Source organism: Sinohyriopsis cumingii, chromosome 18 (assembly GCF_028554795.1).
Source record: "Sinohyriopsis cumingii isolate HCF-2022 chromosome 18, ASM2855479v2, whole genome shotgun sequence".
NCBI classification, from domain to species: Eukaryota; Metazoa; Mollusca; class Bivalvia; order Unionida; family Unionidae; genus Sinohyriopsis; species Sinohyriopsis cumingii.
This window is the reverse complement of record NC_142978.1, coordinates 28,764,214-28,791,518: the sequence shown is the minus strand read 5'-3', so window position 1 is coordinate 28,791,518 and position 27,305 is coordinate 28,764,214. Positions and strand designations below refer to the sequence as shown.

Here is a 27,305-nt window from a genome sequence, read left to right as displayed (position 1 = left end):
ACAGTAGTCAACAAAAAGACTTAGAAACTGTCATGTTTAGACAATGGCCCACGGATAAGATGACCCCTCATCTTCCAGGCCTTTAATTTTTCCTAAATTATTCGGCTTATACGCGAGTACAGTGGAACCCCACTATAATGTGATAATATCAAGGTTGTGTTAATGCATGGTTTTACAGTATTTTACTTTTTCAGAGAACAACTCACTGGCACATATACGTGTATTCATGTCTAATGTATATGATGAATAGGGTATCAGTACTGTTTGCTATCGTGCTGTCATGGCATTCAGTTCATCTAAATGTATGCATGTAATTCCATTGAAAAATTGCACAGATTTACAATATTTAATAATTTTTCCCAGATCAATGTGTCTGAATTCAACATCTAATATACAGCACGAACAGAGTATCAACACCGTTTACTTGCCGTCTGATATCGTACTGTCGGGGCTTGAAATTAATCCATAATATATGTAATTCTGTTGCAAAATTTGCATACATATTTAAACTAATCAATAATTTTGTCACACATCATTATGTGTCTGAATCCAATAGGAAAAATTAACAGCAAAATTAGGTTAAGACGAAGCATGTGTATAGTTCATTACATTCCAGGGTCTATAAGCAGTGTCCGTAAAAATTTCATACTGCTAAAATTTTCTCATATGCGTTTCCATGTACATTTATCCATGTAACTTTTACCTCAAGTTTTGTGAATATCAAAAGAAACGTGTGAAAACTACTATACTAATCATTGCACAAAGTGCAGAGAATGACTTGCATTTGTGAGCTTGCTGTTCCATAACGATAAAATATTTTTATAAAAAATAGGAAACTAATAACGAGTTTATAAACAAACACCATACCCATGAAAAACCCAAGAACTAAGTACAGTAGGCCTGTAATGGTCACGAGTCACTTTATAAAAGAAATGTAAGCTGAACACGTACAGTTTCATACCCTTTCAATTTCCAGCTAATAAAGTGGACATTATTTACTGGGCAACTGATTGCATCTAATAACACCACCAAGCCCAGCAAACATGTTGGTGGCTTTCGTTTTTTGATGTTTATTAAATTGTGAGAATCTTTTATCAACCATCGCATTGTCTGCTGCTTGACTGTGTATGATGTTAAAGAAGAAATACATGTTAGCTATTGTTTGAGCAACGACTGAATACAGAATTAAGGATAATCACAAGGACGACTTACTGGCTTTACTCATGGACCAGTAATAAGTAGTTGCTGTTGTTGTGAGGTTTAACGGCATTTATCAGCACACGATAAGATATACGTAGTGGCCAGTATTAATGGTGGAGGAAAAACCTGGGAAAACCCCGGAAAGAACCACCATTCCACGAGAAGCTACTGGCAAGCTTTCTCACATACCCATATTGGCTGAATCTGCGACTCGAACCAGCGCAAACAGAGGTGAGATGGCAGTGTTCCATATCAGAGAGCACTTTAGACCACTTGGCCATTTGGGGCCCCTCAGTAATAAGTAACATTTCTGATAATGTTTATTTTGGCATAACACTTTAAGAACCTGGTGATATTGTTAAATTTCAGAAGCTACACCACGATCATATTATATTATAATTCATATGTGAACTCTTCCCCAAAATGATACTAAAAAATAAAATAATTTCCCGGTACGAGAAAAATACACATATATGTAATTAAAATCGCAGGAACCATGCCACGATCATATTATATTTGAATTCATACATGATCTCTTCCCCATAATGACAATAAATGTTGAACAAAAAATATTTTTTCATGTGTGAATGAATATATGAAATTTCGGGAGCCACGCCACGACTGCGTTATATCCGAATTTGCATTATAGTGGGGCACATTATAGCGGGGTTGCACTGTATACATATATGGTAAAATAGCAGCTGGAAAGATAGTCTAGAATCTCTTTCTTGTCATGTATATCTAAATCAGTGTTTGAAATTGCTGAAAATTTTTTAGTATTAATATTTTTTTATTTTACATGATTTTTACTACTTTTGGGCAAAATGAACATGTCTGGAAAACAAATCAACCCAGTGTTAAATCTCTATAACACACACTTACATGAAATAAAGACACAGAGAAAACCAATTTTTGCTAGTATAGTAATGTTTCTTTAATAATAACTGATCATAATACCTTAGGAGAACTACTACTACCTCACAAAATCCAGACTAAAACCTTTTAGCTAAAAAACCAGAAGTTGTCTCCATGTATGGAAGCCTGTTCTTGGCAATTAAGTAGGGGCCATCAAGAGTGATACTGACACATCTTATCAGAACTGCAGGTAGTTTGGGTCCACAGAAAGAGCAATTATTTCACTGATTCTGCCTGCCATAGCTAATTCAAAGAGGAAGCAGGTCTTATATGAGAGGTGAATCAATGAATTTCTTGAGAGCAGTTCAAATGCAGTCTTGTTCAGCTAGGTTAGTACCCATCATAGATTCCATTTGGGTCCAATGACATTTGATGTGTAATCTCTTCCATGATATGACCATGTTCAGAGATCATGGAATAGTAGCATCTGATTGTGATTGGTGCTGTTTATCATCAAAGAGCCATAGTAAACAACAAGTTTGCTACTTGAGGTAATAATGACAGCAGTGATACAATATGTTTCTGGGCAAACCATTGCCTTCGTACACTTTTAAACAGGAGGGCCATTTTGCCTGAATGATTCTTTCCACCAATGGTTGTGATAAATATTTGTTCTTGAGGCTTGTTTAATATGATCCAGATGTGCTGGTTCAGCCACTATGTGTTGCTTGAGTAGATAATGAAATAATTAGATCCATGATTTTTTTCCACTGAGTCAAGCAACATTAATTTTCTGCATCACATTCATAATCAGAGGAGTTTTAGGGTAAGTGTATGCATCCTGTCTTTTGAAAAGTCATCTGAATCTTTAGAAAAGTAATTCCAATCTATGGAAATAGCATCGACTGCTGAGACCTTCAAATCCGGGACTTGTAAGATAAAGGTTTGGAGTCTGACATTTTGTCTTGTTGCAGATAGGTCCATCTTTTGGTCAATCTCACTGGCAATATATCTGATTCATAACAGGGATGAAGTGAACGTTCTGTTTCTATCAGTCGAATCTTCTGGAACAGCAAGTCTGATAATACATTTAGTCCCACCTGTAATATGATGAACTTGAACAAGGACGTTACTGAAGATGCTATTTTAGAAAATCCCAAACAAGAACACAAAGGACAGAAAACATGGTTCCACCTTGCCATTTTAGATAAGAGTGGAGTTGTCAGAAAGAATGAGAACTCTCTTCCCATAATGCTCCTCCAGCTGCCAACGAAAAGTTTTTGTAATGGTTTTCATTTCAAGAATGTTTATATGTAAATGATGATCTTGAGGGGACTGCAATCCATTGGCTTCTTGTAATGATGAAAGGAGGTGTTCCCCCCCATGCTCTGTGCTTACAATCATACATACTGTGAATTCCTGAGCTTGTATTTGAAAACCCATACTCGATGTGAGCCATGTGAGGTTGCCACATCTGAGATGGAACCATATATCTGTGCAGATTGTTAAGAGATTGGTCCAAGGGCACAAAGTCTTGGCCTCCATTGGGACAACATAATTATTTTAATGGACGCATAATCGGGGAACCTATGATGATGAAGTCTGCTGCTGCAATACACATACCCAGCAAAGGAATTCTCGGATAATGAGACTGTTCTGTGTAAGCAAAGAAGTCACCATTATAATGATTTTCAATGCTTGTTCCTGAAGAAGATGTACCGTTTACCTGAGCATTGAACTGTATACCTAGATGGACAAAGTGTTGAGATGGTATGAGTTTGGATTTGTACTTGTTGATGAGGAAACCATGGTTGACAAGGAGAGTAACAAAGGATATCATGTTTTGCTCCAAGATATAACTCACCTGATGTTTTTGTAGAATGTCATCAGGACATGGGCCAGTACTAAGTACTAATATTGCGAAAACCCAGGGATAGATGTTGAGAACAAACAGGAGTGCCATGAACTGGTAAATGGTGTGTTTGTTTGCAAAGTGCAGGAATTTCTTGGCAGCCGGGTATATAATCTAAGTTCACACTAATGCCAAGTCTCCCTCCTGGGCATCATTTAAAACCATGGTGTTTCCATCATAAACCATGGGGAGTGAAGGAATTGATTGAAGCTTTGATTGATGACAGGACGATGAGTGCCATTTACCTTTGGAACCCAAAGTGACCTCAAAAGAAAGCCTGGAGAATTAACACTGAACAATTTCTACCATCCTTTCCCAGAGAAGGTCACTAATTTCTTGCTACAGAGTGGCGGCTTTAAATGGGTCAGTGGGTACTTTGTAGCTGAGGAAAGCCTAGACAAAGGAAGTGTGCTGAATGTGATACTGAGTCCCTCAGAAACCAATAGTTGGGTTCATAAATTGTCATGGCAAATCTTGTCCCATTTGGCAGTAAGAATCAGTGCTTTCCCCTTACCGAGATCTGTGATAAGGGTGGCATATAGACAATGTCATTTTTTAAGAAAGGGAGGCTATCATGGAGAAAAACACTGGCAAACACAATCACCCCCTCTCTCACTCTTGTCCACTTTTTTTAGGAGAACTGCGGTTTTCATTGGTAGTAAGGCCTGTTTCTCAGTGGCCAATATACAAAGGGCATCTCTGTGATCTTTTGGCTGATTTCCCACCAAATCACTCCACTGTAGCTGAGACTGTGAGGGAGGGAAATTGGTATTCTTGGTAGCTCATTTGTGTATTTGGCCAACCTGACCATTGAGGAGGAGATTAGATGATAAAGGTTGCGAGTGTAGTTTGACTGTATAGTGATCTTTAAGAAACATTCAGATAGAGACTCTGCATCTAGTTCCTCGTTACAGCATTGGTCAAGGTATGTTAGGCAGCTCTGTGTAAGACTCCCACACATGTCCTGTAGGAACTGGAATAAGAGATGATAAACCGAGTTCTGCCTGTTGAAAGATCACCACAGATATCAGAGCCAACATAGAGTCAAGATTCATGACATAGCAGATCCACTGCTTTGTGTTGTTAAAAGACTTCTAATCCATGCATAGAGAGTATAGCTTTGTCAACCCCAGAGCTATCATGTCTTGGTTGACTGCTGGGGTATCTATAAGGAAAACTGTGGTATGGTGCATAAAGAACCATGGAGTAAAATTCAAGGGATGGCATCCTTGTGAGAAAAAGTCAGTTGATACTTGGATCCTGTACTGATGTTGTAAGCAGCCCAGAAGATCAGTAACTCTGCCAGATTGTGGAAGTAATCTGAAAGTCATTTCTTTTATTTGAGTCAATAAATCAACTGATGCTGGAACTTTAGACCAGGCAGTTGAGGGAGAGGGTGGAGATGGACATAACTCCAGTGGCAATAGGTGCCAAACTTCCGAAGTTTAAAGCCTGGAAATCTTAGTCTTTGTGCATTATAATAAGGTCTGATAACAATTTTTTTCATCTTTGAATAAAGGTGGTGATGCAGATACTGAGGAATTAGGGTGGGCATTTTTTGCAGTGAGTGTCATGTAGTGCTATATGGGTGAGAATGATCCAAGATAGTACCTAATTAATTGGGTTCATCAAACTGGACAAAGACTGTTCATCTAGCAGCTGATACTTGATGATCGACAGTGGTTGTAACCTACTGTGATCAGAGCCAGATGGCAAAGTCCAGTCATGACAGAACATGGCTCTCTTAGCTGGCATGATGTTCAGTCTGTAAGGATGAAACTAGGAACAGGATATTTGATCCATGTAGCCGGTCCATAAATCTGCCATGATGGTAACTGAGATTGTTCGTTTTTGCTAACAAACTCACTCTTCAGCAAGTTACATATTCTTGAGAGTCTGCGTGATGGTACTGCCATTATAGGTTTATTCTGCTATGGTGGTGAAAGAGCCGAGACATGGTGGCTTGTGATGCTTCATGCCTGATGAACTATGTGAAGTGTTATATCCTTCTGAAAGTAAAGCATCCAATGAAGCCACATCTGCATGCTACTTATGGCAACAGCATATGTCAACATGCATTTCCATGCCATCTTCTTAGGTACTCCAAGAATGGCAGCCTATTGACATTCAGTTCACACTGATCAGAATGGATGTGTTGTTAGATTGGTATCCATGGCAAACTACACATGATGGATGGTTGTCAGTTGGCATATTTCCAATAGTTACAGATCTAGTATTCAGTATTGCTGCTGTTCAAAGCTCTAAGAAAATATAGAGCAGTAAGGTGTAGCCCAGCATGCATACTGCTTTTTGAATTAAGGGAGTATCAGTGCAGACCTACACACTTTGACAATTTACCTGTAAAGGAATACACATGACAGTCAATGCAAGTCAAGTACTGGAGTGTCGCTATTAATAATTATATCGCTAAACATCAATTTTAGTCAAAGTTGCCTATAGGAAAGGTCAATTGACTGCCTATACCAGTAAAATCGCTAAAGCATCATTACTGTAGCTATGACATGGACACAATGACTAAATTGTGTATAGAAAACTTACCTATACTATTGGACCATTGCAGAAATTATAAAGCAATATGCTTGAGTTTTCCATAGCACACACAATACCTGCATATAAGTAAATCTACAACAGTGAATCATCACGATTGATATTTATGAAGATAATATCAATTGTCAAGAAAGGCCAAATGATGTTCATTACAGGTAAAATCAGTAAAGCATTATATATATATATATATATATATATATATATATATATATATATGAAATGAATGCTACCACTAGACTAGTACAGGAAACTTATCTGAATGTATTTGACCTTAACAGAAATTATACAGCAACATTAAATGAGTCTTCTATATCATACACCTGATGTGCATATTTTTAAATACAGCAATAGCAATGTTAGGGAATTCACTAATGACATAAGCTGGTACATAACAAGTGTGCCTAAGTTTGTGATGATACAAAAAAAACCACCCAGAACTTTGTCATTGAAGAAAGAAACAAAGGTTACAAATTACAGATGGAGTATACTTCATAGGACTTCTCGCCAATCCCTGTATCAAGGTGAGATCATTATAACTGCCCCCTAGATGGACAGATAACGTTTAGCTTTTTAACTGCAAAGTTTTAGAATGGGATAGATGGCTTTGCAATGTAGTAGTTCTCATAAGATATTATGATCAGGTAGCATATCTGAAGAAGAAATAAGAACACACATGCCTTTCCATTATTTTAATAGCAAAATAAATGTAAATATATGAGTATAACATTAAAAAAGAAAATCTAAGACATAAAATATCTATTATTCTGACCACTGAAAATCGAGGGAAAAAAATATTTACTATTCTGATGACTGAAAATCTAGGACATAAAATATTTACTATTCTGATGACTGAAAATCTAGAACATAAAATATCGACTATTCTGATGACTGCTATATTTCCTTATGAATGATTAGTGATACAGTTTATCCATTTTTTTCTGATGCAGCAATTTTTATTTTGCTTGCACACTTTTTCAATTATCTCTATGTAACATACCATATTAAATCTGGCTGAATAAAATTAAAAAATAAATTTAACAAACAGATGTACTGCAGTACATGTTACCATCTACAAGTGCATATCAGCATGGTCCACAGAACTCAGCATCTCACCTTATAAGTATACTTGTCAATATAATCACTATTTCTGACTTTCAAAAACTGAAATACACAACTTTAAAATTGCTGACACTGTAATGTAAAACCTGAACGCTGTTGACACTGTAAAGTAAAACGTGAATAATGTTGACCCTGTGATATAAAACATCAATACTGTAATAATTAACTTGAATGCTGATGGCAGAAAAGTGACCATTATATACCATTATTCTTATGCAGGTGAGACAAAAATTAAAGTATACATGACCTTTTCTACTAAACTTTAGAAATAATCATATATGCTTTAATAGATACCTAATGTTTGGCCTTGAGAAAGAGATGATGTTCCTTTTCGACTGAAACAGCAAAGATTAAAACTATTATTAAAATATCTTCTATAAGTTCAATATATTGTTGTCAAGATTTGCAAAATTAAACTAATCTGCACTTATGTAAAATCCTTCAATTCCATATAAAGCAGTAAACAGAACATATCTGTGCCACAGAATAATAAACAATATTAGCCAATTATACGATGTTGATGCATCCATAAAAATTCTGAATTGAAACGAGTCCTGAATGTTCAGATTTCTCTAATACATACAACTGCTCATCTTCATCATTTTTATTTTTGCTGATTTGTAGATTATGACATGTCTTAGAAAAGTACAAAGCTATAAAACAATGCCATATGAAATTTCCTTGCTTACAAACATTTGCTAGCGTATTTATCACCTTAAGAATTTAGACCTTAGATACCTTAATCTTCCCAACGTAGTTTTCAGACCATAGCATCCACAAAAATGTGATGGCACCCGAATGCTACCCCCTATATCAGACCCAAATCCTATGATAGAGCCACCAGCTGCTATAAGGGCTGCCTCACCACCTGTGGACCCACCTGGACTTCTAGTGGCATCATAGGGGTTGTTAGTCCTCCCGTATATTGGATTGGAACATTCATATCTAGGAAGATGAGACAACTGTATGAGTACATTCAATATAAAACACTATTTAGACACAGATTTGCAACAAGTTAACAATGAAAACAATTTGCAAAAGAGAAAAAGATTTGTTCTAATGGCTTTCTTTCCTTAATTATTTATCTTTTGTACATTAGACCATACAAATCCATTGCCTTATCCCATGGGTTGAACCTTCAATTCTTTATGGTAGCATCATACAAAATGTCTAGCTGAACAGAGAATTTAAGTTTTCGTAATAAATGGTGAGTGTTTTTTAGCGTAGCTTTAAAAAAAAATCAGTCATATCGATACAATGTCTGCAGTGTGACAGTTTATAGTGATGTCTAGTGCTAGGACATCATGCCACAGACATATAGCATGATGTCCTACCCAGTCATATTATCATAACACCAGGCCGACCAGTCCTAACAGTAGCCTCTTAATGCTAAGCACCAAGCGAGGCAGCTGTTAGTATCATTTTTATGAGTCTTTGGTATGACTCGACCAGGGATCAAACCCACGACCTCCTGCATCCAAAGTGGACACTCTAACCACTAGGCAACCGGACATAATAAATGGTCATAACCCTCCATGCTTATTGAAGTATACACAACTACTCAAATGCATGCTTGCATAACTGTCACAATGTCCTCAACTTTTTCTGAAAATGACAAGAGAATATAATAGAAACCGAGTGACCCTGAATTATGGATGATTATAATGGAAAATGATTTACACTAAAGGACAATTATAACAGAAACTGATTTACTCTTAATTATGCAGGATTATAAACAGAAACTGATGTACCCTGAATTATGGATCATTATAATAGAAATGAATTAGGGAAGATTATAACAGAAACTGATTTACTGCAGTATCGTTTATTTTTGTGAGGATACATTTTTGTGGTTTTGTTAAAATAGGCATTTTCGCAGCTACTTAAATTTGTGGTTTTGCCTGCTGTCAAAATTTGCACATTAGTATGTATTTAATTTTGTGGTTGAGCTACTACAAATACCCAAAATAAAGAATGCAAAAGAATAAAACTAATCTACTACAAATGGCGGTCACTTAAATGATTAAAACAATACTACCACATGTACGAGTACAAAGCAAAGACCTGGCAAATTTAATATTTATACCGTGATTTCATCTCAACGATAGCTGACACAAAAACAATACTATCACAAACAAAACAGATGTCATGATCAATTACATACACCATATTTTCTTAAGAGTGCTCAACATTAAAAGAACCCCATGCCATCAAAATACAGCTGGACTAACTTCATAAGCAAACATAAATGGCATGTTTCTGAGTAGAATTTGTTTTTATTTGTGATACCTTTATTCAGAATGTAAACTTTTTACTAAATTATCTTTCTCCAAGAATATTTACCCAATCACATTAACTTTAGGAATATAAGCACTATTACCTTCTGAATCCATCCCTCCCAAAGACAAAATTCATCCTTCTATAATATTTAGACAAAGAGCAATAACTTTTGTCCATTATCTCCCCATGCCATCTACAGGTAGCACCATGGAATATCATGTAACAGGATGTTCACATTGCCGGGAGGATAGGAAAGTATTAAAAAGTAATATGATCATGTAAGTACTCTAGGAAAAACAATTTACTAAAAAAAATTGCATTCTCTGAATATGTTCCCAAATCACAATAAAGTTAGAAGAATAGGTAACAGGTGGTGGGAATGGTGAGCATCCAACATAAACCCCAGGTAACCTCTGATGGGGGGAATATTGGATTCCCCATATGAAGGTTAGCTCACTCTCCCAACTGTGAGCAGCACAACAAGAGGAGACATGGCTTACATCTGAGAAAAGAAATAATAAGATCTTACCACATAAAAGTTCAGGATGAATCCAGTAAAGACAGTGCAGGGTGCTCATCTGGAGGTTGTGCTGGTGTCAGAAGAGTCAGGTGGCTGCTTTTGCAACTGAATCTACCAGATCCAGTATTTACTGCTGCTTAGCCAAGTCTCATAGATAAACCTCTTGAAGGTTGACTGTGCATGCCTACGAATGGTCTCAAACACATCTTGATAGAGATGATGACGGTCAAGGCAAGGTTCTCTGATTATTCTAATCTCATGAACACAGATCTTCATGAAGCAATTCTGTTCTAGTGATATGTCAAAGTATGCCATGCATATTACCCACCTCAACAACAATGAGAGGGCTTGAGGATTTATTTCTTCTTTTCCACATTTAACTGTGAGAAAGAGGGGTCTTTGAGCTCCTCAAACTGGCTCAGACCACTTCAGAAAAAGACTAAGCATACATACCAGGTCTTGTCTGGAAGCCTCTTAGGTTCTGTTAATACATGAGAGAGGTTGTATGATGATGATGATGATGATGATGATGATAATGTTTTGAATGCCCACTAACACCAACCAATTTCATGTGATGAAACTGGGTTTGTGTCATAAGGATCATCAAGCCATTTGATCAAACTGAAAGTAGGCTCAGTCAACAGAGAGGGCATGTGGTTAACTGAAGTCAAGAAACAGGTTTTGAATAAAAGGAGCTTCAGAAAAATCCTGGCTAAAGGCTTGAGTTTGTCTGAACTCAGGCAAGTCAGAACCCCAGAAAGATTCCACTTAGGAAAACAATGTTATCAATTTAGACTGTATGAAGTCAAAGCTGGAAAACAGTCATAGAGGTCATTGTTACGACCAAGATCCTCCCTATCATAATAATGGGACATGCCCTTAATAGTAATTAGAATCAATCTTTTCTCCTCAAACAGACCAAGAAAAAAGTCAGCTACTTGTGGGGACAGAGGTATTCAAAGGGATGATGTTTTTAACTTTGTGCCAATCCCTGAAAATGTGCCACTTCCCTTCGCAAGCCTTTAAGGTGGAGGGCTTTCTAGTTCATGAAATTCATTCCAAGATTGAAGGCTTGAATTGTTTCTGCTGCAGGGCTCTCTGAACAGGAACTATGCATGAAGGAGAAGACAATCCAGGTTAGGATAAAGGTCTGTAAAGAAGGTGTCAAAATGGGTCTTATCCCAGCAAGATTGCAAAGAATGTTGGAAGCCGAATCAGTAAAAAGGTTTTGGAAATGCCTTGGTCAATGATCTCGGTAGATGAATAGATGAACTATACAAATTGTTTTCCATCTGTGAGAAATTTCCTCAATGAGGGGAAATATAGAAGGAAGGACTGACTTCCCTGTCATCATAACCAAATAAGGTTTTGCCCTGTACAGGAGTGTAGCAAATATTCTGAGTTCAGCAACACCCCATAAATTCCTTCACTGTAGCCATAAAGTTATACTCAGTCTGCCCTATGGTGGGATCTGTGTATGAACTATCAGGTTTATCACCACACCCAGTGTGGGAGCCATTCTGGATGGGACCAAGATCAATATCTGGAAAGAATATTCCCAAACGCAAAGATGCGGCAGAGACTTTATCTCCAAGACTTTCTAAGTATCATACCTGATGGAAAGCCATGAGTAAATGGCAAGTTGTCTCAACAGGATATAGTCATCATATCAATATGGATGGCTTGCTGAAATTGAAACATCCAATATGAATGTTGGGAGTATGCACAGCTGCCAACCCTCCAGGTTCACAATTAGTGAAAAATAGGGATAAAAGTCAGTGAATTTTGACATGGATTCATGAAGTGATCTTCGAGTCCAGGAATATCTGTCGGAATAAATGTTTAGCATGGTCTCCAGCTGATAAAGGTACATTGTATTCAACAAGAAAATTCACAAACAATGCTTCAGTGTTGGTAGCTTGCAGGTCTTCCATTGAGAGCTGAAATCTGCTGTGAGTTCTTAATTTTCCCAAGCTCTATGTACTTTTTGTTACCAATCTGCATCATGTATGTCGGTGTATGATGGCTGAATGCATGGCTAATTTTTCATATATTCCAAACTAAACTTCAGTTTTTGTGCAATGCATTTCTTTTTTCTTTTTCTTCGCTGGTGAAGACATTTTCAAGTTGCGGCGCCGAATGGTAATTAAAATCAGTGTTTGCAGTTCATATGCAGAGCAAAATTCCAGTTAGGCGTACAAAAAGCAAGATGTATATTGGTGTTTGACAGCTGAATGCTACCAATCTGCATCATGTATGTCGGCATACGACGGCTGAATGCATGGCCAATTTTTCATATATTCCAAACTAAACTTCGGTTTTTTGTGCAATACGTTTCTTTTTCCTTGCTGGTGAAGACATTTTCAAGATGGGGTTCTGAATTGTAATTTAAATCAGTTTGCGGCGCATACGCAGAGCGAAATTCCGGTTAGGCCCCAGTTTCTCTTAAAAGCATTTGTAAAACTACTCTTATACATACAGATTAAAACGCGCTAAAATGCTTGTTACCGGGCCAACTGTATCAATCAGCTATAGCTGCACTAATATCACAACCAGCAGTACTGGACCGTTTCGACAACTGCCGATATCACGACTAGTGCTTAACAGAAAATCGGTTATTTTATTAAAGATTTAAAATAACTGAGAATTGGCAAATTTGTGATTTTTTTGCATGGGGCATGACTCTGTGAATCGCTGAAAAAGTCATGAAATTTATGCCAAAATCGTGAGGGTTGGCAGCTATGAGTATGGACAGCAGGACACATAGCTGTACTGTCTGATTAATGGTAATGCTAGGCATATCGATGGAACTATCACTCTGATCCCCGGCAGTGTGAATGTTCAATGGCTTTACTCAACAAGGCATAAGTAATGGAAGCTACACAGTCAATGAATGGTATGGATCAATAACCTGACGAGAGGACGGTACATTTGGCAGCTGATATAGCATCACATCTGATAGAGATCCAGGCACTGGATAGTATAGTCAGCAGCTGAGAAAGTATCAAAACCAAGGAGCAGCTAGACTACATTGCTCATGCAATAAAAACCCATGCACACAGACCTACAGGTCTTAAAGCCACACTTGGACAGGTGGGGGAACTTATGCCACCTGAGCTGCCTAGAATTAGGCACAAAAAAACATGTGCCTGGACTTAGAAAAAGCCACACTTGGACAGGTGGGGGAACTTATGCCACCTGAGCTGCCTAGAATTAGGCACAAAAAAACATGCGCCTGGACTTAGAGGCCAAAAGGCCAAGCCTGGACATGCGGGGTGACTTATACCACTATGGCTGCCTATAATTTGGTGGAAACTCCCCCAAGGTGTTGAAATTCTCCAGATGAAACAGCATTCTGAACAAATTTTGGCCAAAAACATGAATGCTTTCAGTTCTTTGATTTCTTATGTGCATAACATCAGTACTCCTGGTCCTTTGAGTTATCACATCACTCCCTGTTTCTTGCAGTTTTCCTTAGAACTGTCAACATTGTATTCTCCAACCAACTGACACATGCTGCATGTAGCCAACAAAGCAGACTTTGTATATGCAAGACACAAGTCATTATCGCTGGCTGCATTCTTGCATTTCACATACTAAGTTGTGATGGTTGATTCTGAACTGACAAAGTAAGAAAGTGAGAGAAAAAAATGCATTATTCTTCTGTCATAAATATCTTCAGAATTATCATTCAGAAATCACTTTTTGGTTTATTTTCATTTCTCTTTTGAATACACTGGTAAAGAACTCAATAGAGATAATGCTGAATTGTATTTTAAATCATGCCAACATAAATAAAGCTAATAGTTATTGTTAACTGTGTTAAAACATCAGAGACTCCGGCTATACCAGGGGTGATAAACAGTGTATGTGAACATGAACTTCAACACATTCTAATACAAAGTAGCCATGCAGTCTGAGAATTTACAAAATTATGGTCTAAATTATATATAAAACAATGTATACCACCTGCAGACTAATCATTAAAGCATCTAAAAATGACAAAATCCTCAATGGATGGAATGAAATTTGTACAAATATCCAAAGGGTTTCAGGAGACAAAGTGAATGATGTTTGTCAGTTCACAAGCAAAGACTTTAATTGGTGCCACCTGTTGATGGCAAGGGGAAGTAATGGGCAAGAGTTATTGCCCTTTGTCTATATCTTCTAGAACTGCAAGACAAATTTCATCTTTGGGAGACGAATGGCTTATATTCCTAACATTAATGAGACTGGTGAAATATTTAGAAGGAAAAATTATATATGTGTCAATCAAGCTAATGTACAAAAAGCATAAATCTGTAATGATTTCCAAATTTTGTGTATACTTTGGATTAACCTGACTTGGTGTTTACAGCCATCTAAATGCAATTAATATATTCCACACAAAATTTATTTTCGATAATTCAATAAGACAACAGTCACATCGTTATTGTTACACTCAGTCTCTCCTAAACTTATAGCCCTACTGTACATTGAGGTAGCAAATTATGTAACAACAATGTACAGCCGTGATATAAATAATAACATGATACCAGCTAACAATCTTTGTCCTTAAACTTACGTCATCATTATCTGGGGTATGTTGGTTCTGACAAATGGAATGGCTCCCTGCCTCTTCAATACCTACAACAATTTCACAAAGAAATTATGATAAAAAGTTATTTTCTCTATTAATGATGGCTTGAAGAAATGCATCCAGTCAATCCCATCTCAATGGTCACCTTTATATAGTGGTCATCTGGTCACAGCAGTCATTCTAATATCCTCCCAACAAATTTCCTTTATAAACTCATGTATATAATGGTCAACTGCTATATGCAGTCAGCAGCCAGGTGTTTCATAGCCAAATAATAGTTTCTCCCTGCATAAAGTGGTCACTGGAATGTATCAACAGTGACTGCATTATCTGTTTGATGTGGAAGGCATTATTTAGATAAACATTTCCTGTATTGCTTATATTCAGCATACTCCAGTCACCATGCAATTCAAAAGTGTTAAAATCTCAAATTCAAAATCAAGACATTTTAACACCTGAGAGAAAGAGGGTCAAGGCAATTTGTTAGTGGAGAAAAGTAGTTGTATTGTCATAGAAATGTGAGCTATCTTTTTTGACAGGTATTGTCTGAAATTTCAATTTTTCACACCTGATCAGAAAGAGTTAGATAAAAAAAGATACTATTTCATCCAATTTCATTGAATTCATCAATCATTCAATGTTTAAAAATCTTGTTTGTAAAGGCTGGTGATGTTTCAGTTCATGCATTGGTAAAAACAGCCAAAATAAGCTTCTTTTCATTCACTAGTTCATCACAGACTTTTCACATAAGCTGAATCTTTTGATCTAAGTCATCTGAGTAAATGGTTAATCTAAATACTGTTTTGAAGTGTTAAAACCGGTTTCCTGATTTAATTATGCAAGCTGGCAACAACAGCAAAAATAGTATTCTATATCCTAATCATGTGTTAAGTTTTGTGAAATCGTTGTTGTTGTTGTTGTGGGGTTTAACGCCATTTTTCAGCACGATAGGCTATACATGGCGGCCAGTATTAATGGTGGAGGAAGAACCCGGAAAACCCCGGAAAGAACCACCGACCCACGAGAAGCTACTGGCAAGCTTTCTCACATGCCCATATTGGCTGAATCTTACACTCGAACCGCCGCAGACAGAGGTGAGATGGCAGTGATCCGTAACGAAGAGCGCTTTAGACCACTCGGCCACTCGGGGCCCCTTGTGAAATCGTAAAAATAAAATTTAAATTATCAGTGACCATTTATTATACAAGATAGATTCAAGTGATACTTGATCGAGTTAAATGGCACACTAATTAATAATAATACAATACTGGTATTCATGGCATGGCATTTGTTAAAACACAAGTTTGAAACATGAACCTGCATAAAGAGGTCACCTGTGTACAAAGGTCAGTTATTATTCCTTGGGGTCACCACAACTGCTAGGTTTGACTGTATATAACTCTAGTTCACAGGTGTGCTGTTTAACATCAAACTCTAGTTCACAAGTGTACTGTTTAACATCAAACTCTAGTTCACAAGTGTACTCTTTAACATCTGTTTATTTCCTGTCAGTTAGTATAGCCTCACTTTCCTAGAGTAAATAAATAATTATTGTGTATGTTGTATATGTTTATATTACTATTACTTGTTGTCATTATTTTTTGAACATGTTTTTGTGCCACATTATCTTATAAAGTTATTCATATCTATCTTTCACATAGTGGTGATTACATCCAGGTTATAAAGTAAGAAGCGAAAAATGCAATTACAGATGGCACCAATGACACATGATCTTGCAAATATATTGACAACCAAGTCACATCAAGTGGTATAGTACCATTGTCACGGAATTGTGTACGAGTTATATTAATATGTAGCTGTTGTCAAAAATGTACTCGGGCTCGGGTTTCATTGCCACGTACAGCGTCACCCGAGGGTGGTATATTTTTTTGACTCTAGTTAATTCGAAATCCTGAGCGAAACTCAGACCATGCTGCATGTGCGAATTGCCTGCAGTGGAAAACCTAAGTATCTAGTTCCACATATCTATCACAGCTAGTGTACATATAGAGCAAATTCTCTATAACCAAATTACATTATGACGAGTCTTGTCAGAAAACTTAACCCTTTATGGGAGCAAATCTCCAGCTGTAGAGGTAATGAAATTTAAGTATTCTTTATTACTATTCATTTTATATGACAGAATTGTTTCATACTTAAAATGTTTTAGAATTTATTCTAAATTCTACAGAGAGTCAATACCAAGGTTATACAACGCCATATCAGAAATACTATAGTCTGGTTCGAGTTAAGCTATTTGTTGTAACTGAACATACAAATTGAATTTAATTATATGCTACACGCATTGAACGATTAATGTAATGGGTAATGAATTCATGTGTGCGCATGCGCAACATATATCAATGCAGAAGTACTTAACTGTGTCATATGTACTATATGGTTTAGTTGTTATAATTATAGCTGCCTTATACATGATGCCATGCCTTGTACATGGTTTGATGTGGAGTCACAGAACTCTGTGTGGTTTTGTGTGACGTATATGGTGTGTTATGGTGACAATGGATCGGAAAAGAGTGCTGGTTTTCTCGAGGGACCAGGGCTTGCAACCATCGGGTCTGTGTTAAATGTGAGGGCTCTCGAGGGATCCTACAACAGACTGACAGGGGTGGACCATGCATGGGTGCTTCTCTGACCATTGACTAGAGCGAGTGGAACTGGAGTTACATCTTTGAATGTCAAATGGGCGCCATGATAGTTATATATATTGTGTTCCATGTTGTTATTTTCACTATTGCTATCTGAGCAAATTTTCCTTCATTCCTATTGCAATATCGTTATATGAACTATCAACAGGTTCATAATTTCATTCATTCCTATTTCAATATCATTATGAGAACGATCGATAGGTTCATAATTTCATGCATTCCTTTTTCAATATTGTTTCATGAATGATACATTCATAATTACATGCATTTCAATATCGTTATATGAACGATACATTCAAATTTACATGCTTTTCAATATCATTATATGAATGATACATTCAAATTCACACGCATTTCAATATCGTTATATGAATGGTACATTCAAATTTACATGCTTTTCAATATCATTGTATGAACGATAAATTGAAGATTTTGTTTATATTTGGGTGTGGATCATATACTTTTATTTTGTTGATCGGTGATAAGACCTAATTCACGTTTGTTTGAAATTCCATTTGTTAAATTCATGTTTGAGTTTTTTCTCTTTGAGTTAATTGTTGTTGATAGTTCCATGTTAGGAACTTTATAATTTTCCTTATCTTTTTGTTTATAATAGTGTCAGATTAGTTAATATTTAGTTTGCGTTTATAAATAAATATCTTATAACGCAGCTGCTTTTGGTGTCTTCCCTAATCCAGTCCCAACCCAGCTTCAACTTGTGACAACTATTGTGCTGATATTCTCAAGATGTAGTAATTTCTTGTTACACCTCTCCCTCAATAACTTGTGCACAATGGTATCCAAAAACACTGGCAAATTATGGAGCTACTTTGGTACCTCTGAAAAATTAATAAAGAGTTGGACTTCACCAGTGTCGGTTGTTGTTGTTTAAATAGTTGAATGTCTATTCTATCATGCTGGGAATACCTGTAAATAAATAGCAATTTTTCATTGTGTTTAACAGCTGCAACACACATCACCTGTGTACCACTGAAAACACTGTGTATTACACCACTCCATTTTACAAGCAAATGTGGATACATTCTAGAATAATGTTGATTTCAAATGTAACTAAATCTTTTATCACAAAAGATGAACATTTTTATTTAAAACTTGTTTCCAAATTCACTAAAATACAGATGCAAAAATTCTGATTTCATAACAAGTGCTTATGAATTTTGGCTCATTCTCGATCAATCATCTAAATGCCAATTCAAGATTGTTAAGATAAATACAAACTTTGGATTTCATTTCTCTGCAATGAACCCGAGAATGGAAGTAGACTTTGCATGCCCCGAGTACATCTTGTACTTGACTTGCATACTATCTTTGATCACATCTGCTAATGATTTAGAAAAACCACTGATTAATTAATGCTATATACTGTAACGATGCTAATGATCTGGATAAACCCCTGATTAATACCATATGCTGTAATGATGCTAATGATTTGGATAAACCCTGATTAATTAATGTTATATACTATAATGAAGCTAATGATCTGGATAAACCCCCGATTAATACCATATTATGTAATGATGATAATGATTTAGATAAACCCCTGATTAATTAATGTTATATACTGCAATGATGCTAATGATTTGGATAAACCCCTGATTAATACCATATGCTGTAATGATGATAATGATTTAGATAAACCACTGATTAATTAATGTTAGATACTGCAAAGATGCTAATGATCTGGATAAACTACTAAATAATGTCATACGGTGTAATGATGCTAATGATTTGGATAAACTACTGATTAATGCCATATGCTGTAATAATTATAATGATTTGGATAAACCATTGATTAATGCCATATGCTGTAATGATGAAAATGATTTGGTTAAACCATTACTTAATGCTATATGCTTTTATGATGGCAATGATTTGAATAAACCATTGATTAATGCAATATACAGTAATGATGCAAATTATATAATAATATTTAAAATTGTCTTCATCTGGTCAATTGAAACTTATTTTTTCTAATAAAATATGTTTCTTCATGAATACTTACCCAATCATAATACCTTAGGAGAACTACTACTACCTCACAAATCCATCTCTCCTTGATAATTTTTTTTTACTGAAATGAATGTTTGTCTAATGATGATGTTGAGGGTTTAAAGCCATTTTTCAGTACATGATAGGCTATACACTGGAGACAGTTATTTATTTATTTATCGTGTGCAGTGCATGCCCAGCCATTTAACAGCACCATCATCAGCAAGGTGCAGAGCCTGCAGTCCATCGGGGAACTCTGTCAATGGACAGTTGTTCACAGTGTGTGACATGGCCTGCTGAGCTCTACAGCCCCATTATACAAGGTTGACTGCACAACACCCATCCTGTCTGGAAAAGGTTCAGCAGGGTCCACAGATGTCGTAGAAGGTTCAATCCAGAAGGGCAGACAGATGGCTTAGCTATGAGGGAGCAGTTTACAACATCTGTTGCAGACCACTCATCACTCCATGCTGAAATAGCTGTCATCCTCTGACAATGGACCTAACCAGATTGGATGTCTCGATGCAAGCGGACTGCTGGATGTTAAGTGATGTCCACATACAGAGGAAGTTTCTCACTGGCATTGACCTTAGCCAGCAATTCTGTAGTTACTTCCTGGTGATGGAGATGTGTAGGAGGAATGTTGCTGAGTACCAGCAGCCATGGTAAAGTAGTAGAATGTAGTGTTCCAGAGATTATGTGCATTGTTGCGTTGAACTGGACATCAATTAATTTGGAATGAAATGCCCGAGCCCAGACAGTAGTGCAATACTCAGCTGTCAAATAACAGATGCCAAGTGCTGATGTCTTGAGTGTTTGAGCACTAGCACCCCAGGTTGAGCCAGCCAGTTTGTGGAGTAAGTTGTTTTGATAGCTCATTTTTGCTGCAGTTTTCTTCAGGTGGCTGTAGAACGTCAGTGATCTGTCCAAAGTCACACCAAGGTATGTTGGTATCAGGTAGTGTTTTATGTGCTACCCACTGAGGAGGATACAAAGCCCATGGTTCACATTTGCATTGTTATGGTCGAAGATGCTGGAGAATTTCATTGTTGTGCTTGGCTGTAGGTGCCATTTCTTGAAGAAGTCCATCATTTCCTCCAGATCCTTGTTCAGTACCTCCTCAAGCTCAGAAAATGAGTGACTTTGGAACCTGAGAACAATGTCATCTGCATATATAAACTTATGCGACTGTGTTTTAGGCAAGTCATTGATATAAACATTGAACAGATTTGTCAAAAGAACACACCTATGGGAATCTGTTTAGTATGACATCTCCATGAGTTGTAGCTCTCTCAGATGTGCACTCAAAGTGCCTGTCATGAAGGAACAGTTCAATAGCCTCAACTATCCAGCGAGGCCATACTCTTGAAATTTTCAATAACAGCCCTGCATGCCAGACTGTGATATGCTGTTGTTAGATCAAGGAAAACAACTCCAGTTTTAAGATTCCTCTGAAAACAATTTTCAACTAACAGTCAGGGCAAGAACTTGATTGCAAGTGCTGTGACCATGCCTGAAGCCTGCCTAATAAATGGCATAAAGTATCTGATGGAGGAAAAATGTGGGAAAACCCTGGTAAGAACAACTGATCCATCAGAAACTATTGGCAAGGTTTCGCATATAACCATGTTAGCTGAGCCAGTTCTTTATTGTCGCAAGGGAGATCTTGTCTTTTTCTCCCCACTATATCTTGCAACTTTGGTGACATTATCATGTATATAATCCATCTTGAATATTGTTCATAAAAACATAAATCCAGATTATATATATATTACCTTGACTAAATAATGTATGACCTGAGCACAGCTTCATTCTTTTTACTGCATTTTTAATTCCTTAGTTTGCCTTAAGGGCATCATGGGACAATAGTTTATTGTAACTAGATTAACCTCATTAAGGGCATCATGGGACAATAGTTTATTGTAACTAGATTAACCTCATTAAGGGCATCATGGGACAATAGTTTATTGTAACTAGATTAACCTCATTAAGGGCATCATGGGACAATAGTTTATTGTAACTAGATTAACCTCATTAAGGGAATCATGGGATAAAAATAGTTTATTGTAACTAGATTAACCTCATAAAGGGCATCATGGGACAATATTTTAATGTAACAAGATTAACCTCATTAAGGGAATCATGGGATAAATAGTTTATTGTAACTAGATTAACCTCATTAAGGGCATCATGGGACAATAGTTTATTGTAACTAGATTAACTTCATTAAGGGCATCATGGGATAAGTAGTTCATTGTAACTAGATTAACCTCATTAAGGGAATCATGGGACAATAGTTTATTGTAACTAGATTAACCTCATTAAGGACATCATGGGACAATAGTTTATTGTAACTAGATTAACCTCATTAAGGGAATCATGGGATAAATAGTTTATTGTAACTAGATTAACCTCATTAAGGGCATCATGGGATAAATAGTTTGTTGTAACTAGATTAACCTCATTAAGGGAATCATGGGACAATAGTTTATTGTAACTAGATTAACCTCATTAAGGACATCATGGGACAATAGTTTATTGCAACTAGATTAACCTCATTAAGGGAATCATGGGACAATAGTTTATTGTAACTAGATTAACCTCATTAAGGACATCATGGGACAATAGTTTATTGTAACTAGATTAACCTCATTAAGGGAATCATGGGACAATAGTTTATTGTAACTAGATTAACTTCATTAAGGGCATCATGGGATAAATAGTTTATTGTAACTAGATTAACCTCATTGAGGGCATCATGGGATAAATAGTTTATTGTAACTAGATTAACCTCGTTAAGGGCATCATGGGATAAATAGTTTATTGTAACTAGATTAACCTCATTATGGGGATCATGGGATAAATAGTTCATTGTAACTGGGTGAACCTCATTACATAAAGTTTCTCATTTGTATAATTGTTGTTAATGTTATCATAACTTATGATAAAACTCCTACTTCCTGTCAACACAGAATAAAACATCTATAAATTTTGTATACCACATACCTTTATCAAAACTGCATCCTCCTCCCATATCTTCCCGATAAGGTTCACAAGCCCCATTGTGCAATCATAGCCCTATAAATAACAAGTAGATATGAAACCAATGAGATACTTTTTATAAATCATTTAAATTAAAATTTAATTAAACAAATAAATTCAGCAAACTTTATATTATCACATTTGGTTTCAATGCTTTTGTGAAGAAAACAAGTATAGTAATTGCACTTTAAAAAAATCAAAATATGCCATAAATTTTCATTTAGGATTGTCTCTTAATATCACAACTTTCTACTCAATATGCATAATAGTGCACTGTGTACAGTTCATGTTGCCATAGTCAGTAGCCAATTTAATGTTAGATTTTGCTCCTGATCAGAATGCTTAGACTGCCTCATGCTTGGCAAATTAGTCTCCATTTGCAAATGACGAACAAAATGGACAAAAACCAATTACAAGTATCTTACTGAGGACAATCTGCTCAGTTTTGAAGCTGAACATGGACTTTTTTCTATTGTCAGACTGATTATAGATGACATAATTAGTGGTGTACTTATGAGTATGAAACATAAAAAGAACACCAGTGATATTCCCTTCCAATCTCTCTCTTGTGCTTTCAAACACAAGCCAAAATTAAAACATTCAATAAAAACACATGCAGTCCAATCATGGATGAAATGTTTTAGTCTTCAAAAAGTGTGGGTGGTATTTTGTGGATTAACGAGAGTTCTGCAGTTAGCTATGGCCCACCACCACCAACAGGGCATAATAAAATAAACTTGCAAAACTTCTGCAAGTAAAGTAAATCTCCGAGACATGCATTTGCTTATTGATAGTAATACAGTCAAACCCGGTTATCTCGATTACGTCGGGGGTGTAAAAAAATCGTCGACATAACCGGGTCCCGAGATATCCGGGTTCATAAAAACCGGTAATTTTAAAAATGTCCTTGAGCATTACTCCTGTCTCTTGCTGGTGTTTACTGGAATCCCCTCCCACTGCATGTTACAATAAAATAAACAAAACGCTTAATTGATAATAAAATGAAATGAACTAACCTGGTGTTGTTATCATTTATTCCTTTTTTATCATCATAAGTAATTTATTAAAGAAAAAATATATCTATGAACTCTTTATATCACATGTAGCGTATGCATCCATTACTGTAGTGTGCATCACTTATGTCAGATAACACACGACGCATTTTTATAATTGATGTGAATATTGAAAAACAAATCATGTTTGGTTGTACTCAGAGGTTTGAATATGTTATCAGATTGAAAAATGGATCAAAGAAAATCACAAACGAGAGAGTGAGAGAGAAACATCCACCGATTGCTTTCAGGCACCCGCCATTCACGCATAACGCGGTGTTAGGTGCAAAATAACCAAGATTGTATTATATCCAGGTTAATATATGACAGTATCTCGCAGATAAAGATCAATAAATGTTTTTGAAAATACATGTACATGTACATGTACATTGACTGTGAGTGCAAATGACACTACTTTCGCTAGCATAGGTTACAAAGAGTATTTATTAAAGCAAGTTAATGTTGAGTAGACTACTTACCCCGCAGGCATCAATGCGAGTTTGTATCAATTATGATTCCAGATGGCAAATAAATAGATGCGCGGGTGGTGAATAAACACATCCGGTAGCGAGCAGTAAACTAATTCTTTGAACTTACCGGCAGGATATCAAATACAAAGGTTATTTTATTGCAAAGCAAACCGGAAACTGGAAACTGACTTTTGATTCTTTCAAGTGTGCCGATTCTTATTTTCTTTTCTGTTTTTCTTTTTGCCGACTTGGGTTCCCCTTTACTGGTATTCACAGGAATTTTGAAAATAAATTAAAACAATGGAAGCCAATTTTTCTGCCAGACCTAAATAAGATATCTTACAAATAAGAAAACAAAACAAAATTAAGAAGACCTCAAGCATGAGAACTAAATTATGGGGCCTTGACTGCCATTGTATAGAAGCCAAGTGCCTGAGATTATCCATTCGCGTGCATATATACGAGCATATATATAGGGTGATATTCTGCCTAGAAATATATCTGTTCTGTTTATTTTCTGTTGACAAGTACATGTACAGTATATGCTGTTTCATGAGAGAGAAAAAATGTTCCAAAAGAGAAAGCTTTCAAACCAAAACATTGAACTGAAGTATGAAATTTTGCTACAACTTGAAAAAGGCGAAAAGTGTGCTGATTTGGCAAACAAGTACAACATTCCATCAAACACTATTTCAGGCTGGAAGAAAAATGCTGATAAAATCAAAACTACTTATGAACTTGGACAATTTGGTCCCGATAGAAAGAAAATGCGTTCCGCAAAGTTCGATGATGTCGACGAGGCAACACTAAAATGGTTTAAAAACGTCCGTGCCGAAAATATCCCAGTAGATGGCCCTCGTATCCAGCAACAGGCTGAGAAATTTGCAAAAGACTTGGGACACGAAACATGGAAAGCATCACATGGCTGGTTAGATCGTTTCAAACAGCGCAATAATATATGTTTTAAAACCGTGTGTGGAGAGAGTGCATCTGTTTCAGATGTGGCTGTTAAGGAATGGCATAAAGAAGTTTTGCCAAAAATCTTAGACAAGTTCAAGCCATGCGATATATACAATGCTGATGAAACGGGGCTATTTTGGCAATGTCTGCCTAACAAGACGATGGATTTCAAAGGAAACAAATGCCATGGAAGAAAAAAATCCAAAGAGAGAGTAACTTTGCTTTTGGCCGGAAATATGGATGGAAGTGACAAGATCAAGCCATTAATAATAGGAAAATCAGAAAATCCAAGATGCTTCAAAAACCTGAATAGGTCTTCTCTCCCCGTTGACTATAAAAGCCAGTCAAATAGCTAATCGATTAAGCTACTCTTACGAACCAAAAATAGAAGGAATATGAAATAAACATGTGACTACTGCCGTAACGGACCAAAATTGTGCCTGAAAATCGATCGCTTTTGCTGACTATTTCTTGTACAATTTCTGTGAGAATGACGTTAAAAAGTTGCATTTCGTCGAATTAAGCGGGTCCACATGTTACTTCGGACCGAAACTTATGCCCGACATAACCGGGTTATCAACTTAACAGAGGTCGAGATAAGCGGGTAAAAAATAGCATAACAAAGAAGAATTTTTTCGGGACCGGACCAAAACGCTCGACATAAGCGGGTTGTCGAGATAACCGAGGTCGAGATAAGTGGGTTTGACTGTACTCTTAAAGATGAATACAGCAAGAAAGTTTAACTGTGCATCAAACAATGACTGAGAAATTGATCTAAGTACAAAACAATCTTAATGAAATCCTTGAAGTATAAAAATCAGGCTACTGTTACCTACTTTTGATTTTGGTGAGAAAAACACTGCATATAAATGTGTCAGGGATACTGAGATAAATGCAAAGCTTATGAAATTCACTGGAAAATAAAAAGTAGGTAAATGCACGTTTACTACTTTTTCTGATGAATATACTCATCAAAGTTTGAAGACCACACATTCAACAGTGTAAGAGAACTTGAGCTATCATAATGGTATGCAAGCCTTTGGACAGGAACAAATAATTATTACTTGTGTCCTGGAAATAACTTCATGCAATAAAAATATAACATTTACAGTCATAAAAAAGTCAAGATAACATTGGGAAGATCGCCATAAGTCACACAGCAGTTATCAGCTCTTGTTCAACTGCCAAATCAATAAACTGCTTTGATTATTTTTATGTTATTATGCTATTTCTCCAACATTAAATAAAATAAAAGTAAATATGATTTCATAATTCATGGGTCACTTAAGAGTTTACTGGAGAGATGTATTATATTATATGGTACCTACATAGTGCAAATCATGCCTCGCAACTTTTATATTCTTGTTTATTGCCCAAAATATTATATGCATACTTTACTTTATTCATTGTTTTTAACAAATCACATTCTTCCAGATCAAATTTTAGCACGGATCCGCGTGCTCAAGAGTAGCCATTTTTTCAATGACATACATGCCAACCCTGGCGGGGAAAAAGTGTAATCCAAGTGGACAAAAAGAGTAATATAAGCAGAAAAAGAGTAATCCACATATAACATGAAAAAAAATCAATGAGCATATGTACAAAATGATTTATTTATCCCTCTGTACTTTTAACATCAATTACTGCTTCAAGTTTTCATATATAACACTTTGAGTTTTAAAAAGCTACCAACTCTCATATTACATTTCAAAATACTTTGTACCAGCTGAAATTATGAATGTTTTGCACACCAGTAAAGCGCTAAGTGCTGGGTTAGACAGTCTGGATCTGAATTCAGTTTTATTTGTGGGAACAATACTGACCAATCTCTCACAGTCAGCATTAGAATGGTAAGAACCAATATTCCTTTCATAACCTGACAAAGAAGAGGAAATTTATATCTTACAGTTATTGGGTCTTTTAACTGGGAAATAAGATGAAAAAATCAACTATATCTGAATGAAGTACATTGTCAGGTAGAGTGGAGTGCCAACTTGATACAGTGGAACCCCGCTACAACGCGATGATCGGGGTCCATAAAATCGGATCGCGTTAAAAGCGGGGTCGCGTTA

General features: G+C 36.3%; 1 protein-coding gene across 2 annotated transcripts in view; it reads right to left on the bottom strand.

Annotated features, from left to right (window-relative positions):
- LOC149776294 (fatty-acid amide hydrolase 1-like) overlaps positions 1-27,305 on the bottom strand; it is a 100,044-nt gene that overhangs the window by 49,524 nt on the left and 23,215 nt on the right. For both annotated transcript variants that reach the window (XM_089942753.1, XM_089942755.1), the window contains exons 6-9: positions 22,716-22,787; positions 15,019-15,080; positions 8,393-8,599; positions 7,949-7,989 (exon numbers count right to left, since the gene is read on the bottom strand). In XM_089942753.1, coding sequence (XP_089798879.1) covers positions 7,949-7,989; positions 8,393-8,599; positions 15,019-15,080; positions 22,716-22,787 — 382 coding nt within the window. The remainder of the gene's footprint in view (positions 1-7,948; positions 7,990-8,392; positions 8,600-15,018; positions 15,081-22,715; positions 22,788-27,305) is intronic.